At 51.7% G+C, this 18,225-nt stretch overlaps 1 protein-coding gene across 8 annotated transcripts; it reads right to left on the bottom strand.

Moving 5' to 3' along the window:
• Positions 1-483: 483 nt before the first annotated feature.
• Positions 484-18,155, bottom strand: KHK (ketohexokinase). 8 transcript variants are annotated; one of them, XM_060186719.1, is made up of 9 exons: positions 17,914-18,155; positions 9,616-9,732; positions 7,406-7,540; positions 7,093-7,227; positions 5,423-5,495; positions 1,743-1,889; positions 984-1,072; positions 753-910; positions 484-670 (listed from the first exon to the last, which is right to left on the bottom strand). In XM_060186719.1, the coding sequence occupies exons 2-9, from the start codon at positions 9,645-9,647 to the stop codon at positions 585-587; spliced, it is 855 nt and encodes a 284-aa protein (XP_060042702.1). In that variant the 5' UTR covers positions 9,648-9,732; positions 17,914-18,155; the 3' UTR covers positions 484-584. The 8 variants fall into 8 exon arrangements, with proteins under 8 accessions (XP_060042702.1, XP_016047819.1, XP_060042701.1 ...); XM_016192333.2 differs by lacking the exon at positions 17,914-18,155 and adding an exon at positions 17,535-17,885; XM_060186718.1 differs by lacking the exon at positions 17,914-18,155 and adding an exon at positions 17,535-17,885 and having other exon boundaries at positions 7,406-7,441.
• Between the last annotated feature and the right edge of the window lie 70 nt (positions 18,156-18,225).

Here is an 18,225-nt window from a genome sequence, read left to right as displayed (position 1 = left end):
CCACTGCTCCAGGTGGCGGCCCCTCGTGTGTGTGTGTGTATGTGTGTGTGTGTGTGTGTGTGTGTGTGTGTGTGTTGGGGGGTCATCTACGGTAGAGATAAAGAGGATGAAGTATGAGGTGCCTCAAACCTCAGGACTCCCCAGCCAGGGCAATCTGGACGACATGAGAAACAGACCAAAGGGAGTCGGGCGGTGGCGCAGCGGGTTAAGCGCAGGTGGCACAAAGCGCAAGGACCGGCATACGGATCCCGGTTTGAGCCCCTGGCTCCCCACCTGCAGGACAGTTGCTTCACAGGTGGTGAAGCAGGTCTGCAGGTGTCTGTCTTTCTCTCCCCCTCTCTGTCTTCCCCTCTTTCCATTTCTCTCTGTCCTATCCAACAATGACGAACGACATCAATAACAACAATAATTACAACAATAAAACAAGGACAACAAAAAGGGAATAAATAAATATTTAAAAAAAAAAGAAAGAAAGAAACAGACCAACAGGGGAAAGAGGTTTATTTGTTCAGCCCACTTCTGCCCAAGGAGCAGGGTAGGGATGGAGGCACCAGGCAGCCAGGGATGCCCCCCTGGGCTGCACCTCACACGATGCCATCGAAGCCCTGCAAACCACACTTCCTGCCAGCCACCTGGCAGCCGAAGCTCAGAGCCTCCTGCATGCTCTTCCCTGAAGGGACAGGCAGCCGCGTCAGGCTTGGGGCAATGGGGAGGGGGGATCAGGGGGCTGCCCCTCCAGCCGGGAGACTCACCCTGTGACAGGCTGAAGATGACCGAGGCATTGAAGGTGTCCCCTGCACCCAGAGTATCCACCACCTGGGCTGGTGGGAAGGCATCCGAGTGGAGCAGCCGGCCATCGGGGCCCAGCGCGTCAGCACCCTGCTCAGCCCAGGCGCAGACCAGTGTCGCCCTGCAAAGTCACAGCTCAGCAGGTGGGGGGGGGGCAATGCTGTCCCCAGGCAGACCTCGGGGGTCCAGCTCACCCTTTCCTCACGCGGCTATACAAGCCCTTCAGGGCCTCCACAGCAGACCGAAACCCCAAGTGCTTGGCCACATCCTTGCTGACAAACACCTGTGGATAGGGGAAGAGAATGCCTGTCACCCTCACTCTAGTCCCTGTCACCAGTCCTCTCCTCTGCAGCTACCCCCCACACACACACACACACCAGCAGCAGCAAAGCATCTTTTGCTGTCCCACAGGAGCTGGCCTGGGAAGGAAACAATGACCCCAAGGTGACACGAAAACCAGGGTCTCTAAGCTCAATGACTCTCCGGTTAACTGAAAGCCCACAGCAAGCCTTGCGCGCCCTCTAGTGGCATCCCCTAGCAACGTCATGTTACACCCGCTTTCCTGAGCAGATGGCCTCTTAATGATTTTGCTTTCCTCAGACCTCTGTGATCTCAAGGTCTGGTTTCTTTGTCTTTAAGAGAAAGGTATGGGGAGGTCCCATATTTTCCTTGGCAGCAGTCACATACTAGTATCACCAGAGATTTTTGTTTAAGATACTGCAGTCTCAGGAAGGGGAGATAGTATAATGGTGATGCAAACAGATTCTCATGCCTGAGGCTCCAAACTCCCAGGTTCAATCAGATTCAATCCCCTGCACCATCATAACCAGAGCTGAGCAGTGCTCTGGTTTTAAAAAGAAGAACAAATGCTGTACTCCTGGACTGGGGAGGCAACTCAGTGGTTGAGGACAGCACTTGCCAGCCTGAGGTCCTGAGCTCAGCCCCTGGCTCACCACGTCTCCATAGCCAAACAGCTGGAACATCTCCTCGCGGGGCTTCTCCACCTCCACAGACACTCGGATCCTCTGGGCCAATGGCTGCCTGGCGTTGTGCTGCTCTATCCGCTGCAGCATCTTCACCTGCTCCGAGGCGTTCCGGCCCTGGCCAGGGAGGGCGGCTCAGGACCCTGACACTGCCCAGCCCACCTAGCTCCTGCCGCCCTCTCTGCGGAGGGCTGGGTGAAGAGGGGCAGTGCCGGAGGGAGGCTGGGCTGGAACCCCATCCTGAGCCTCAGGTGTGGGCTGTGGGGACTAAGGTCAGCACCCCCTTTTCACAGCTGAGGAGGCTTAGGAAGCAACAGTCCACTAAGTGGCAGGGCTGGGTCAGAACTCGACTTCTCAGCCTTCCTTCCCTGCCAGACTCACAAACTCCTCTTGGACTGGAGGCGTGTTATTTACATATTTATTTTTGCCAGGGAATGAGCCCCTGGTTTCATACATTTGTGACACTGCTAACCAACCTCAATTTTTAATTTTTTAAACTGTTTTTTAAATATTTATTTATTTACTCCCTTTTGTTGCCCTTGTTCTATTGTTGTAGTTATTGTTGTTGTTGATGTTGTCATTGTTGGATAGGACAGAGAGAAATGGGGAGGAAAGGAAGACAGAGGGGGAGAGAAAGACAGACACCTGCAAACCTACTTCACCGCCTGTGAAGCGACTCCTCTGCAGGTGGGGAGCTGGAGGCTTGAACCTGGATCCTTGCGCCGGTCCTTTTGCTTTGCGCCACGTGTGCTTAACCCACTGTGCTACCGCCTGGCCCCCAGTTTCTAATCTTTTACTTATTTATTTGGTTTAGGATTTTTTGTTTGTTTGTTTTGTTTTGGTGGGTTTTTTTTTTTTTTTTTTTTTTGCCTCCAGTGTTATTGCTGGGGCTCGGTGCCTGCACTGCTCCTGGAGGCTACTTTTTCTCTTTTGTTGCCCTTGTTGTGATTGTTATTGTTGTTACTGCTGTCATTGTTGTTGGTTAGGACAGAAAGTGAGAGAGGAGGGGAAGACAGAGAGGGGGAGAGAAAGACACCTGCTTCACCGCTTGTGAAGTGACCTCCCTGCAGACGGGGAGCTGGGGGCTCGAACTGGGATTATTTAAGCTGGTCCTTGTGCTTTGCGACACGTTAGCTTAACCCGCTGTGCTACCGCCCAATCCCCTACCCCCATTGTTTGTTTGCCACCAGGGTTTTTATTAGGACTCAGTGTCTACACTATGAATTCACCACTCCTGGTGGTGTTTTTTTTTTTTGCTTGTTTGTTTTCTTGATAGAGACAGAGAGAAATCGAGAGGGAAAGAGGAGATAGAGAAATACCAGCAGCTCTGCTTCACTGCTTGTGAAGCTTCCCCCTGCGGGTGGGGACTGGGGTCTTGAATTGGTGCCCTTGCTCATGGCAACGTGCACCGCCTGGCCACTGCTTTTTCATATTTTAAAGTTTTTTTTTTTCCCCCGGGGTTGGGCGGTAGCGCTGTGGGTTAAATGCAGGTGGTGCAAAGCGCAAGGACCGGCTTAAGGATCCAGGTTCGAGCTCCCGGCTCCCCACCTGCAGGGGAGTCGCTTCACAGGCGGTGAAGCAGGTCTGCAGGTGTCTATCTTTCTCTCCCCCTCTCTGTCTTCCCCTCCTCTCTCCATTTCTCTCTGTTCTATCCAACAACGATGACAGCAATAACAACAATGATAAACAACAAGGACAACAAAAGGGGGGAAAAATAGCCTCCAGGAGCAGTGGATTTGTAGTGCAGGCACCAAGCCCCAGCCATAACCCTGGAGAAAAAAAAATTTTTTTTTCTTGTGCACTATACTATAATGTGTATGCTTAACCAGGTGCACCACCACCTGGCCCCTGAAGTTTGTTTTTTTTCTTTAGTGGAAGGGTTTTATATTTACAGTACAGTTGCTGACATGTGGGTATAATTTCTCATTTCCCTGTGATATATGTCTGCAAAACACTCACACCCCTAACTCAGATCCTCTCCACCATCTGCACCAGGACCCCAAACCCACCTACCCCCTGCCCTCTATCTCCCAGAGCCCTTTGTTTTGGCGCAATATACCAAACCTAGTCCAATTTTCACTATATGTGCTCCCTTTCTGTTTTTGCTTCTTACGTTCTACCTACAAGTGAGGTTGTCTAGTATTCACTCTTCTCACTTTGGCCTATCTAGATTTTTTAAAAATTTTATTTATTTTCCCTTTTGTTGCCCTTGTTGTTTTATTGTTGTTGTAATTATTATTGCTGTTGTTATTGTTGATGTCGTCGTTGTTGGATAGGACAGAGAGAAATGGAGAAAGGAGGGGAAGACAGAGAGGGGGAGAGAAAGACAGACACCTGCAGACCTGCTTCACCGCCTGTGAAGCAACTCCCCTGCAGGTGGGGAGCCGGGGACTTGAACCGGGATCCTTACACCAGTGTTTGTGCTTCGAGCCACCTGCGCTTAACCCGCTGTGCCACTGCCCCCCCAGATTTATTTTTTTAAATATTTATTTATTTATTTTCCCCTTGTGTTGCTCTTGTTTTATTGCTGTAGTTATTATTGTTGTTATTGATGTTGTTGTTGGATAGGACTGAGAGAAATGGAGAGAGGAGGGGAAGACAGAGAGGGGGAGAGAAAGACACCTGCAGACCTGCTTCCAGTCCTTGCACTTTGCGCCACCTGCGCTTAACATGCTGCGCTACTGCCCAACTCCCAAGATTTATTTATTTTTATGAAAGAGAATGAGAACAGAGCATCACTCATCTCTGACATATTCCGGTGCCAGGGGTTGAATTTGAAACCTCAGGAACGCAAGTCCTGAGCACTGACATGCTGAGCTGTCGCCCTTGACCTTTACTTATTCCTTTTATGGTGAAGAGGTCAGAGTATCACTCAGTTCTGGAATACGGCAGTATTGGGGACTGAACCCGGGGGCTCTAAGGTCTCAGGCATGCAAGTATTCTACATTTTTTAGTAGGAGTGCAGGTAGATAAGAGATATCACAGCATCACTCCACCACCCATGGAGCTTCCCCTGGTGCTTTCAATGGTGCTGCTATGTGTATCCAGGGCTCAAAGCCAGAGCATCACACAGCAGGGTGTACACTCCCCTGGATGAGCCGTCTCCAGGCGCCAGACTCCCTTTATGTGGAGCTGAGCCAGGACCTCAGTGCTGCCTGTGTGGGGGTAGCGGCTCCGGGCCGGGCCGCAGGCAGCAGGGATCCTCACAGGGCGGCAACAGCCTAGAAGGGCATCTCACGACTCTGCTTTTGCTGCTGGTACCTGCTTCCTGTCATATGACCTCAAGTCAGTGACCTCATCTTTTGGGGCCTCAGTTTCCCCACCTGAAGACATAAAAGAATAATGGAGAGGGCTGAGGTGGAGAGTAGGTTTGTTTTTCTCTAAAGTAAATGGCTCGAAGAAACAGAGAGCCACTTAAGAGGTTTTCACAGTGGGCAGAGCACCAAAGTGGCAAGCATGTCAGTGGTGCTATATTTCTCTTTCTCTCTTGCTCTTATTAGTGAATCAATGAATAGGAAGGAAGGAAGAAAAAAAAAAACAGACAAAAAAAAACCCCAAAACATGGAAACCAGGAAGGAGACAGAAAGTGTGGGAGGCCCACAGGCCTACCAGTCCCTCAGCACACAGGAAGGGAGGAGGGTAGGGCTTGCCTCAATGTGGATCCACTTGAACCGAGTCAGATCGACCTTCTCAAAGTCTGCAGCAGACACATCTGGCAGGTTCCTAAAGTCCAGAGTGGGAAGGACAGAGAAGGGGCCTGCTGAGGTCAGCCAGGCCCGGGTCACTGAACTGTTGTTGGGGGCCCTGTGCCTGGCCACAGTGTGGCAGGAAGCTAAATCTACAGCTCATCTTGGGACAGTCCTTGCCATACTGCGATTTTAACCAGATGTGTGGGGGGAGTGGGGGTGGGGGTGGGGTGTCTATTCTGGATGCACTGGAAACTACAACTCCCAGAGTGCTCTGGTGCAGATGGGACCGCAATTCCCAGAATCTCCTTGCCAGGAGGATTCACAGCTCCCAGCATGCAGTGCCCGGGGAAACTACAAAGGCCAGGCAGCCTACAGGAATCCTGGCCCTGGTCCCACTCACTTCCTGTGTCCCGGTGGTGACAACAACACTACTGCCCAAAGTCTGTCAGTTCTGTGTTGCAACCCTGAGGATAAGTTTTTGTTTGGCTGACTCAGCTGTGGAGAGGAGGGAGGGTCCTGACCCTCCTTGTCTGGTGATATGCACACAGCCAATGTCCTCCCCATCACGGTCCACAGCAGTGTCACCCAAGCCTTTCTGAGGCTACTTCCCTGAGGGTCACTGTCCCTCATGGCAGATCTCCCTGCATGAAGGTCAGCTTTTTTTTTTTAATTAAAAATTTTTTTAATTATCTTTATTTATTTGATAGAGACAGCTAGAAATCAAGAGGGAGGAGATAGGGAGGGAAAGAGACAGAGAGACACCTGCAACCCTGCTTCACCACTTGTGAAGCTTTCTCCCTGCAGGTGGGGACCAGGGGCTTGAACCTGGGTCCTTGCACACTGTAGCATGTACACTCAACCAGGTGCACCACCACCCGGCCCCAGCATTTTGTAGCATGTTTGTAGCCCAGGGCCCCTGGACAGAATTATGGGGTGACAAGCCCCCTCCCTGCTTCATGCTGAGTAGCAGAGACAGCCTGAACCCCCAGCCTAGGCTCATCTCAGCCCACACGTGGTCAGGTTCCCAGTCACCCAAGACTCTGAGATTCTCCAGGAGGTAATCTGCAGGGGGTGGGGGGGGTGAGTGACATGACAAGGCTGTGGGCTCACTAGGCCTCTCTCTAGTACTTGGGGTCCCTGAGGGTTAGCACCACCTCAGGTGACTCAATGCCCCCTCCCTGTCTGCCTTCAGCAAGGACTGCTAATGGTGTGTGGCATCTGCTCTGGCGACTGTACTAGGACCGCTGAATAACCAGTGACCCCACCGCCTGGCACCATATTGTAGGATGGGGTTGACCTGAAGTCCCAGCCACAGCACAAGTCACCTCTTTACTCCTTCTGTCCCAGGGACAATTTCCCCGTGCCCACCCCCACCCCCAGGCTGCAGGTTGATTACGGGGAATCACACCATGGATTACACACCCCACAGTATCCCCCATCTCCGGGCTTTGGTGTTGGCCGAGATCAGTGGCCTGGCAGAGCAGAGCCCGTACGTACCCCCCCACACACCCCACTTCAGCTTCTCCCTTAATTGAGACCCATTTGAGCAGCAGTGCACAGCCTGGTATGGGGACAATTCTGGTGCAGGGGAGGCTGTGTGGCTGACTGGTGGGCTGTGGCGAGGGCCTTACGTGTCGTAGAGCACAATGGTGCGGGAGCCATTGGAGTTGTTGACGATGCAGCAGGAGCACGGGGTCTCCCCACTGCTCTGCCAGGCCACCTGAGACACGTCCACGCCCCGCCGCCTGAAGTCAGCCACCAGGAAGCTGCGGGCAAGGGTGCCCGAGCCAAGGGGAGGGCAAGGAGACACAGATTAGAGCCCCCATGTGGCCTGGACCACCCACGGGAGTGGGAGCTGGGTGCTGGTGCACGTGGGCCTCCGGAAGAAGGGTCCTGCTGGGAGGGGCTGGTGGCAGCTGGCACAGTGCACACAGGCGGACGAACCTGTAGGCGTGGAGGATGGTGCGGCTGCCATTGGCCCTGTTGATGATGACGGTGGAGATGGGGACTGAGCCTGTGGTCTGAACGACCGTGTAGCGCAGGTCCACTGAATAGCGGCGGAGGTCCTCCAGGACAAAACTGCCAGGCGAGGAATCCCCGGGAGACGCGGTTCAACCCAGCTGGGGCCCTCGAGGCAGGGGCCCCCAGGAGACCTCCCATAAGGCAAGAGTGTAAGCGGAGCAGGTGAGGAGGACGCCAAGAGTCATCTGCTGTCACAGGCCGTGAAGGGGACGGGAGAGGGAGGAGAGCAGAGCTCGGGACATAGTGAACAAGACTCTCAGGGACACTGTTTTGGGATCCTGGGAGCAGACTCTGACCTCATCCTGCCATCACAAAGCTAGAGGAGGTAGCCCTGGGGCCAGGACATGTGGCCTGCGCCAGGCAGGCGGGGGCACTGTGAGCTGTTTCATGCCAGGCCCGGGCAAAATTAATCATTAATTATCATGGTGATACTTTGCCCCAGCTACCCTCTGCTCACCCAGGCCCATCACACCTTCTCTCTGAAGCCCCTTCCAGTTAACCCGTCTCCCTGATGCCCAGCCAGGAGGCAGTGCTGCCTCAAGACCAGCTCACCCCTTCCTCTCACAGCCAGATGGACCCCGCGGGCAAAGCTGGTCTGTGCCTGCCCAGGGCTCCTGTCCAGATCCCCTCAATCTGAATGAGCCAGAACCCCTCAGCAAGACTGAGTAACGGGAACAGGGAGGCCAGCCCTGCCCCCTCCCCGGGGCCTTCATGGAAATGCAGAGCCCTGGGCCCACAAATTGGAAAACTTATGCCCCAAAGTACAGGCAATCTGGTTTTTCTAAGATTCATTTTTATTATCTAACAAGAGGAAGAGAGAGAATTAGAGCATCACTATGGCCTATTGGTCCCGGGCCTCAAACTCAGGACCTCGGTACACATGCATGTCCTGTGCTCTAGCCCTAAACCGGCTTCTGTATGAGGCCACACTAGCCAGCACATAGAGCACCAGGCCTGGGCACCTTCCTAGTCTTAAGAAGTCTCAAAGAGTCCTTAGATCAGGGGCAGCTGTGTCCAGCTATCAAATCATCTGGTCTGGCCTAGCCAAGGCAACTGGAACTTTATTCACAGCAGCTTCTAGTGCTAATTTGTTAAGCTGATCATTCAGCGAGGCCCTAAATGATGTCATAAATATCCAGATAGATTGCCCTTAGCAGAAAAAAAAAAAAAGCTTTCCCCACCCATGCCAGTGTAGACAGTAGGCAGCCCTCCCAAAGCTGGGAAGTGTGAAGCTTCCTTGGGAGTCCTGATTCACTTTTGCAGCCCAGTGCCAGGCACATGGGAGGAACTTGATGTAGGGAGCCTGTGAGAATACAGAGCCCCCCCCCCCACCTTGCGCTGGGGGGCAGGTTCTTACCCCTTTGTCCCCCTCATGCCAGTTCACCAAGGAAAGCACTGTGGGAGGCCCCTTGCCCCCTTCAGGGTCCAAAGTGCCAAGCTTCACAGAAGCTGGCAGTACTCCAACATCCCCGGTGGGTAAAGGGTGGCCTCGCCTCTGTTTAGTGTCTGCTGACTCAGCGGCACTGGGGCCAAAGGCTTCTGGGTCCCTGCTGCCTCCTTCATGGGGACCTCGTGGGCCACCGCTGGACCGCCACCTCACAGCCTCACAGAGTGAGGCAACGTGAGGCCAAGTCAGCTGCAGCACATGGCTTGGCATGTCCAGTGAACCAAGGGGACCTGAACTTGGGCACTACCCCCTCTCCGGAGAAGAAGCTGCAGGCTAGGCCCTGAGGGCAGGAATGCTGGACCCCCTTCCCACCATTCCTGGGGTCCCTCTGGGGGGAGGCAGAGGCGGCATGTCCCTCATTCCCTTCTGCTGTGAGCCAGGCCCAGGCAAGCCAGGGCAAGGGGCCAGGGAAGGGCAAAGGCACAGCCGCCGCCGCAGGGAACCTGCTGAAAGCTAGATGGGAGATGAGGCTCCAGGAAGCCAGGCTGTGAAAAAGCAAGCTCTGAGGAGAAGCCACACTGATGCCTCTCCAGCCAGAGAGATAGATCTCTCTCTCCAGCCAGAGAGATCTGGGCTGCCAGTACCCCACTCCAACCCCTTTCCTATATTCCTGGGGAGGTCACCCTACAACCCCACTCCTAGGTGAAGACTTCCACCCCCTTCCCCAGCTCCCTGCTCCACTTACTCTGCAACATGGCCCCGGGCCAGTGAACCCATGAAGGCGCAGGGGGCTCCAAGCAGGGAGAGGACGGTGCAGGAGTTGGACGCATTTCCTCCCCGTTGCCATCTCTGAGACAAGCACCTGCAAGACAGTGGGCAGGCAGAGCTGCAGTGGGGCAGGCAGGGCCCCAGAACCCTGCATTGGGGGCCCTCTTCAGGTGGGTGGCTGGCCCAGGGCCCAGCCTGTCACCCAGCCCAAGTGAAACTCGAGCTCACAGAATTAGTGACGGTGGTTGGGATGGACTCTGGGGGCCCATTATAAGGTGAGGGGCCGCTAGGCCTGGTGTCTCCTTATTACAGTGAACTGCCTCTCTCTCGAGGCAGAGCTGCTGCCCCTTCCGCCTTCTCCACGAGAGCTGGGCACCCCAGGACCCAGGATTGAGCCTGGGACTATGGCGGCCCTTCTGGCTTCTCTCTCTCTCCCTTGTCTATTTTATGTGAAACCCTCTCATGTGTAAGAAATAAAAATCCAAAAATAAAATGCTGACCCCTGCAGGAAACAACCGGAGACAGAGGAATAATTTAGGAAGGATGAGGGCAGCCCAGCAAAGTAGCTCACCAGGATAGTGCATCGGCGCTGCCTCACATGACCCAGGTTCAAGTCCCGCCCCCACGGCACAGGCAGATGTTCTGCTACTTCGTCTTTTCCTCCCTGTCTGAAAATAGCAGCCCCGAGCAGTGAAGCCCCCAGGAGGGAGTGGAACTGCGCAGGAGCGCACATGCGCAGCACGCGAGAGACTCCGCGTCCCCTCCCCAGAAGGCAAAGAGAGAAAACCAACAAGGAAGAAAGGGGGAAGCTGGCTTCACAATGTCACAAGCTGCAGACCGAGGACAGACTCTCAGTGCTGGGTGTGGGTTCAGTTTCCTCTACCCCACAGGCCAGGTAAAGACTGCCGGGTGACTGTCCATCATGACCAAGTGGGCTGTATCCCAGGCATGCAGGGTTGGTTTAATATACATAAAATCAGTCAACGTCATCCACCACATCATTAAAAGCAAGACCAAAAACCACATGGTCATATCAATAGATGCAGAGAAAATACAAGAAAATACAACATCCCTTTATGATCAAAGCACTACAAAAAATGGGAATAGATGGAAAATCCCTGAAGATAGTGGAGTCTATAGATAGCAAACCTACAGCCAATATCATACTCAATGGTGAAAAACTGGAAGCATTTCCACTCAGATCAGGTACTAGACAGGGATGCCCACTATCACCCTTACTATTCAACATAGTGTTGGAAGTTCTTGCCATAGCAATCAGGCAGGAGCAAGGAATTAAAGGGATACAGATTGGAAGAGAAGAAGTCAAACTCTCCCTATTTGCAGATGACATGATAGTATACATGGAAAAACCTAAGGAATCCAGCAAGAAGCTTTTGGAAATCATCAGGCAATACAGTAAATTGTCAGGCTACAAATTAACATTCAAAAGTCAGTGGCATTCCTCTATGCAAACACTAAGTTAGAAGAAGATGAAATCCAGAAATCAGTTCCTTTTACTATAGCAACAACAAAAATAAATAAAATATCTAGGAATAAACCTAACCAAAGGGGAGTCAGGCGGTAGCGCAGCGGGTTAAGTGCAGGTGGCGCAAAGCGCAAGGACCAGCATAAGGATTCCGGTTCGAGCCCCCCGGATTCCCACCTGCAGGGTAGTCACTTCACGGGCGGTGAAGCAGGTCTGCAGGTGTCTGTCTTTCTCTTCCCCTCCTCTCTCCATTTCTCTCTGTCCTATCCAACAACGATGACATCAACAACAATAACTACAACAATAAAATAACAAGGGCAACAAAAGGGAATAAATTAAAAATAAAAAAACTTAACCAAAGAAGTGAAAGACTTGCACACTGAAAATTATGAGTCACTACTCAAGGAAACTGAAAAAGACACCAAGAATTGGGAAGATATTCCATGTTCATTTCATGGGTTGGAAGAATTAACATCATCAAAATGAATATACTACCCAGAGCCATATACAAATTTAATGCTATCCTCATCAAGATCCCAACCACATTTTTTAGGAGAATAGAACAAATGCTACAAATGTGTATCTGGAACCAGAAAAGACCTAGAACTGCCAAAACAATCTTGAGAATAAAGAACAGAACCATAGGCATCACACGCCCAGATCTCAAATTGTATCATGGGGCCATTGTCATCATAACTGCTTGGTACTGGAACATGAATAGACACACTGACCAGTGGAATAGAATTGAGAGCCCAGAAGTAAGCCCCCACACCTATGGTTATCTAATCTTTGACAAAGGTGCCCAGACGATTAAATAGGAAAAGCAGAGTCTCTTCAACAAATGGTGTTGAAAAAATGGGTTGAAACATGCAGAAGAATGAAACTAAACCACTATATTTCACCAAACACAAAAGTAAATTCCAAGTGCATCAAGGACTTGGATGTTAGACCACAAACTATCAGATACTTAGAGGAAAATATTGGCAGAACTCTTTTCCGCATAAATTTTAAAGACATCTTCAGTGAAACGAATTCAATTACAAAGAAGACTAAGGCAAGTATAAACCTATGGGACTACATCAAATTAAAAAGCTTCTGCACAGCAAAAGAAACCAATGACCAAACCAAGAGACCCCTCACAGAATGGGAGAAGATCTTTACATGCCATACATCAGACAAGAGGCTAATAATCATAATATATATAGAGCTTGCCAAATTCAACAACAAGAAAACAAATAACCCCATCCAAAAATGGGGGGAGGACATGGACAGTATATTCACCACAGAAGAGATCTAAAAGCCTGAGAAACACATGAAAAAATGCTCCAAGTCTGTCAGAGAAACGCAAATAAAGACAACAATGAGATACCACTTCACTCCTGTGAGAATATCTTACATCAGAAAAGGTAGCAGCAGCAAATGTGGGGTCAAAGGAACCCTCCTGCACTGCTGGTGGGAATGTCAACTGGTCCAACCTCTGTGGAGAACAGTCTGGAGAACTCTCAGAAGGCTAGACATGGACCTACCCTATGAGCCTGCAATTCCTCTCCTGGGGATATATCCTAAGTAACCCAACACACCCATCCAAAAAGATCTGTGTACACATATGTTCTTAGCAGCACAATTTGTAATAGCCAAAACCTGGAAGCAACCCAGGGGTCCAACAACAGATGAGTGGCTGAGCAAGCTGTGGTATATATACACAATGGAATACTACTCAGCTATTAAAAATGGTGACTTCACTGTTTTCAGCCAATCTTGGATGGACCTTGAAAAATTCATGTTAAGTGAAATAAGTCAGAAACAGAAGGATGAATATGGGATGATCTCACACTCAGACAGAAGTTGAAAAACAAGATCAGAAGAGAAAACACAAGTAGAACCTGAACTGGAATTGGCGTATTGCACCAAAGTAAAAAGACTCTGGGGTGAGGGGGGGGGGAGAATACAGGTCCAAAAGGATGACAGAGGACCTAGTGGGGGCTGTATTGTTATATGGGAAACTGGGAAATGTTATGCATGTGCAAACTATTGGTTTTTTTTTGGGGGGGTTGCCTCCAGGGTTATTGCTGGGGCTCGGTGCCTGCACCACGAATCCACTGCTCCTGGAGGTCATTTTTTCCCTTTTGTTACTCTGGTTGTTTTACCATTGCTGTGGTTATTATTATCGTTGTTGCGCAAAGCACAAGGACCGGCATAAGGATCCCAGTTCGAGCCCCTGGCTCCCTACCTGCAGGGGAGTCACTTCACAGGTGGTGAAGTAGGTCTGCAGGTGTCTTTCTCTCGCCCTCTCTGTCTTCCCCTCCTCTCTTCATTTCTCTGTCCTATCCAACAGTGACATCCATAACAACAATAATAACTACAACAATAACGACAAGGGCAACAAAAGGGAATAAATAAATATAAAAAGAAAAAGAAAAAAACATTCTCGTTGTTATTGATGTCGTTGTTGTTAGATAGGACAGAGAGAAATGGAGAGGAGGGGAAGACAGAGGGGGGAGAAAAAGACAGACACCTGCAGACCTGCTTCACCGCCTGTGAAGCGACTCCCCTGCAGGTGGGGAACCAGGGGCTCCAACTGGGATCCTTCTGCCAGTCCTTGCGCTTTGCACCATGTGCACTTAACCACTGTGGCTCCCGCCCAACCCCCGCATGTACAAACTGTTGTATCTACTGTTGAATGTAAAACATTGATTCCCCAATGAAGAAATTTAAAAGAAAGAAAGAAAACACAAGTAGAACCTGAACTGGAATTGGCGTATTGCACCAAAGTAAAAGACTCTGGGGTGGGGGGGGGGGGGAGAATACAGATCCAAGAAGGATGACAGAGGACCTAGTGGGGGTTGTATTGTTATATGGGAAACTGGGAAATGTTATGCATGTACAAACTATTGCATTTACTGTGGAACGTAAAACATTAATTCCCCAATAAAGAAATTTTTAAAAAAAGACTGCTGGGTGATGACCAGCATTGCTCCACCTTTTCCCTCCCCACTGCAGCCCTGTGGGGATAAACAGGTAACAGTGTGTGTGTTCAGGTGCACACAGTGGGGACGTGACAGAATGAGCCCCACAGCGAGGTCAGTGACTGTCACCTCTTGCTGTCCCTTTTCTGTCCTCCATTTCTTCCCATCACTCCTGAAGAGTCTAACACAAGGAGATTGGTGCCAGATCCCCCTCTTGGGCTGAGTGCCACCGCCACCACCCAGCAGGACGGCGTGTTGGAGTGGACCCACAGCTCGCAGGTGTCTCCCTGGCTGCACCCCAGTGACACCGTAGGGTTGTCAGAGCCGGCTGTCAGTTTTAGCCCTTTGGCTCCAGAACACCACCAGCTAGCTCTCTCTGAGAGCAACAGAGGTGTGGACTGAAGCATGTCTACACAGAACTCTGCCTCAAAGTCCCCCCAGCCTCGAGGACAGGGAACATGGTCTGTTAAGTGCCAAGCACTGTTCCAGCTCTGAGCTTTGGTGAGCAAGATGAGGCCGCAGGCCACAATGACAATGGCCTGGCTCTTGGGACTCCAAGCCGCTGTGCAGGCCTTGCAGACTTTAGGTTCATGCACCCATTTTGATATAACATTGTTTCACAATCTTGTAAGATTTTAGGAATATAATTTCACCAGTGTGTGAGTGCTGCATTTCTGAGCAGAAAGTAGAAAGGCCTTAGCTTGGACGATACTTCAAGGACAGAGTCCAGAGGCCTGTAGAACCTGCCCTTACCATGCTCAGGGATGGGTATAAGTGCAGGTACCACATACCACTGGGGGAGCCCATGACTGGTGAGCTGTACTGTGCTATCTCACCCTTCCCCCATCTTTTTCCCTCTTAAAAAAGGGGAGGGCGGGCAGTAGCACACCGGGTTGCACATAGTGCGAAGCACAAGGACAGGTATAAGGATCCTGGTTAGACCCCCCCAGCACCCCACCCACAGAGCAATCGCCTCACAAGCGGTGAAGCAGGTCTGCATGTGTAGCTTTCTCTTCCTCTCTCTGTCTTCCCCTCCTTTCTCAATTTCTCTCTGTCCTATTCAGCAACAATAACAGCAACAACAATGAAAAAAAAAGATTCACCAACAGCAATTGATTCTTATCTTCGTGCAGGCACCAAGCTCCAGCGATAACCCTGCAGGCAAAAAAATAAAAGGGGGGGGAGGGGAGAAAACTTGGCCATGGGAGACTGCTTGTTGGTATCATGCAAGACCCAGTATCATATTTTTAAAAAAAAGGGGGGGAGTTGGGAGGAAGCGCAACAGGTTAAGCGCAAGGTGGTGCAAAGCACAAGGACTGACTTAAGGATCCCCACCTGCAGGGGAGTCGCTTCACAGGCAGTGAAGCAGGTCTGCAGGTGTCTATCTCTCTCTCCCCGTCTTCCCCTCCTCTCTCCATTTCTTTCTGTCCTATGTAACAACAACGACATCAACAACAACAACAGTAATTACTACAACAACAATAAAAAAAACAAGAGCAACAAAAGGGAAAATAAATAAGAGTATGCAGTGGCCTAGGGGCGATATAGTGGTTAGAACACTGATTTACAAGCATGACGTCATGAGTTCAATCCTTGGCATTGTATGTGCCAGAATGATTCTTTGGCTCTCTCTCTCTCTAGCATTAGTAAATAAATAAAATCTCCCCCCGACCCAACCCCACTTGGGAGGTATTGCAGTGAATAAAGCATTGGACTCTCAAGCATGAGGTCCTAAGTTCAGTCTCCAGCATCACATATGCCATAATGATGTCCTGGTTCTCTATCTCTCCTTCTCTGCCCCATAAATAAGTAAATAAATCTTTAAATAAATAAATAAAATCTTATTTTTTAAGGGTATACAGTTCTGTTCTGTGGAAACTCTTCAACAATGCTCTGCTGAGCACAAGGATCCTTTCTGGAAAGTTCCTCTCCTCCTAGACTCTGGAAGGCAGGCCACTCCTCGGGTCTGACAAATCACAGGTGGAAGATTCTGAGCGTCTCTGGTTGTGAATGGTGCAGAGTGCGTGGGCCAGGTGGACCACACGCCTGGGACTGACTGGGCCCCTTCAGGCTAGCTCATCCGGAGGACCCAGTGGAGTCCAGGAGCTGGGCCAGTGGGCTGGGGACCAGGACAACACACTGCCCCACTGAAGAATAGGACGAGGGTCTGGGGCAGAGGCTGGAGAACGTGGGGAGTGGCTCGGCAGAGAGGGGCCTCACTTGGGCCCCCTTCAGAACCAGACCCATCAGCATGGAGTCTGCAGGGCCTCCTTCTACCAGCATCTACTCCCTCTCCTAGTCTGTCCTTCATTCCTGAAACAAGTCAGCTTAATGGGCAGGGCACCTTAGCCTGGCTGCAGCGGGTGGAAAGCACTGGAGTCTGTTCTGTCCTGCACCTCCCAGGGCTGGCCTGGCCTTGGGAGTAGGCTTGGCCTACACAGCCTCACCCCCATGCACCCCTGGCCTAGCCTCTAGCAAACAAAGCAAAGAATCAACTCCAGGAGCTGGGAGGTAGCCTCAAAGGCACATGAATAAGAGAGGCAGCTACAGTTCTGTCTCTCATTAGCTCCATGGCCTTAAAAAAGGTGCTTTCATCTCCCTACATCTAGCTTCCTCCTCCATGAGAAAGGACGGCTCCTTACACAGTGCCCATGAGCTGCCCTGAGAGTATGCGACGGCCCAGGTACACTGCTGCAGGCACCCAGAGTCTGGAGCGGCCCCTGGCCTCGCCCCTTAAACAGCCTCCTGGCTGCAGGTGTTGTGGTGTCTTGCCCAAGCTTGTACTTGAACGAGCCTTTTTTTTTATCTAGGTCTTGGCCGGGACAACTGATAGCACTGGAATAATTCCCAACACTGAACACAGGGACTGTCCTTGAGAAACCACACACACGCCTTCCTGGGGTTACATGTTAGACTGGGGTTCCTGCTCAGAAGAGACAGAAGAATGAATAGATGACTCTTAAGACTTCTAGACAAGAAGAAGCCTCCCCCCTGGCTTTTGTTAAAAGGGCTTCTGGTAAGGTTCTTTGGAAGTTAACGTCAGGGGCAGGCTGCCCAAGGCGCCCAGTGAGCTTTAGGTCTGCAGAAGCCATCCGTCACTGCACCAGAACACCAGCACAGCTCAACACTGGCATTAGATGCTCCTGAACAGGCTAACTGCACAAACTTAGGAGTACCTACTTCAGGGCTTCTGCAGAGACTCAGAGGAGCTATATGTGGGCTAAAAGGAACTGTCGTGAGAGGCAAATTTATAGATGGGTCTAGTTAGAAGGAAAAACGCTGCCCCAGCCCTCACTTCCCCTCTCTGCACTGGCCTGAGGGTGAAGGGGGGGGGGGCAGATGACACAACCCCTGGGGGGTTGAAATGTGAACTGGCAAACTATGCAAAGCCCCGGTCTTTTTCCTAAAAGGCTCCAATCTGTGCGCAGGCCTCCTGGGCGCTACCTGCTGTCCGCGTCCTCCTCCGGGTACTTGTCCACCACGTTGATGATGTCCAGCACCACGAGCCCCACACACAAGATCTGCTTGTCTTCCATGAGGCCGCTTCGCAGCTCTCCGCCCGCCCGGCTGCCCCGGCTCCTCCCAAATTCTGCCTCTTATTTCGGAAACTCAGATCCCAGGGGCTGCCCTGGCTCCTCCTCCACGGTCTGAGCTCCTCCTCCAGGGAGCCTCCTGCCCTGGCCAGGTGTGCAGAGGGGTGCAGGGCCCTGGCTTCCCACGCCCACCGACTCGAAAGGGCCTGAGAGGGCAGACCCCGACGGCGTAGTCCCCGGGTTCCCCCCTGCAAGTTGCACGGCCTGGTGGACGACCACGCCTGCCCCACCTCGACCTCAGTTTCTCCAGTTGTCAAGCGGATCCCCACCTCTCTTCAGAGCCGAGAGGCGATCTCAGGAATGCAAAGCGGAAGAGCAGTCGAGAGACGCCCCTGGTACCGCCCTCTGCTGCAACTGCCGTTCCCACTGCAGGGCTGCACCGCGGTGCTGAGCGCGCCCCCAGCAGCGGCCTGGCCCCCAGCGGCCCAGCAGCGCGCGACCCTTGCTTTCCCGCCGCCTCGACGCTAGACCACGCCCCCTTCGCCCCCAGCCGAGGGCCCGCCAGGTAAGAAGTAGTCACGTGACTGAGACGCCTACTGCCC

The sequence above is a fragment of the Erinaceus europaeus genome, chromosome 3, assembly GCF_950295315.1.
Source record: "Erinaceus europaeus chromosome 3, mEriEur2.1, whole genome shotgun sequence".
Classification (NCBI taxonomy): Eukaryota; Metazoa; Chordata; class Mammalia; order Eulipotyphla; family Erinaceidae; genus Erinaceus; species Erinaceus europaeus.
This window is presented reverse-complemented; position numbering and strand designations above follow the sequence as displayed.

Coding starts and splice junctions, on each gene's coding strand:
- KHK (XM_016192333.2), bottom strand. CDS start 17,626: ATGGAAGACAAGCAGATCTTGTGTGTGGGGCTCGTGGTGCTGGACATC. Junction 7,228..7,405: donor ACCATCCTCCACGCCTACAG/GTTCGTCCGCCT, acceptor CCTTGCCCGCAG/CTTCCTGGTGGCTGACTTCA. Junction 5,496..7,092: donor ACCATTGTGCTCTACGACAC/GTAAGGCCCTCG, acceptor TCTGGACTTTAG/GAACCTGCCAGATGTGTCTG.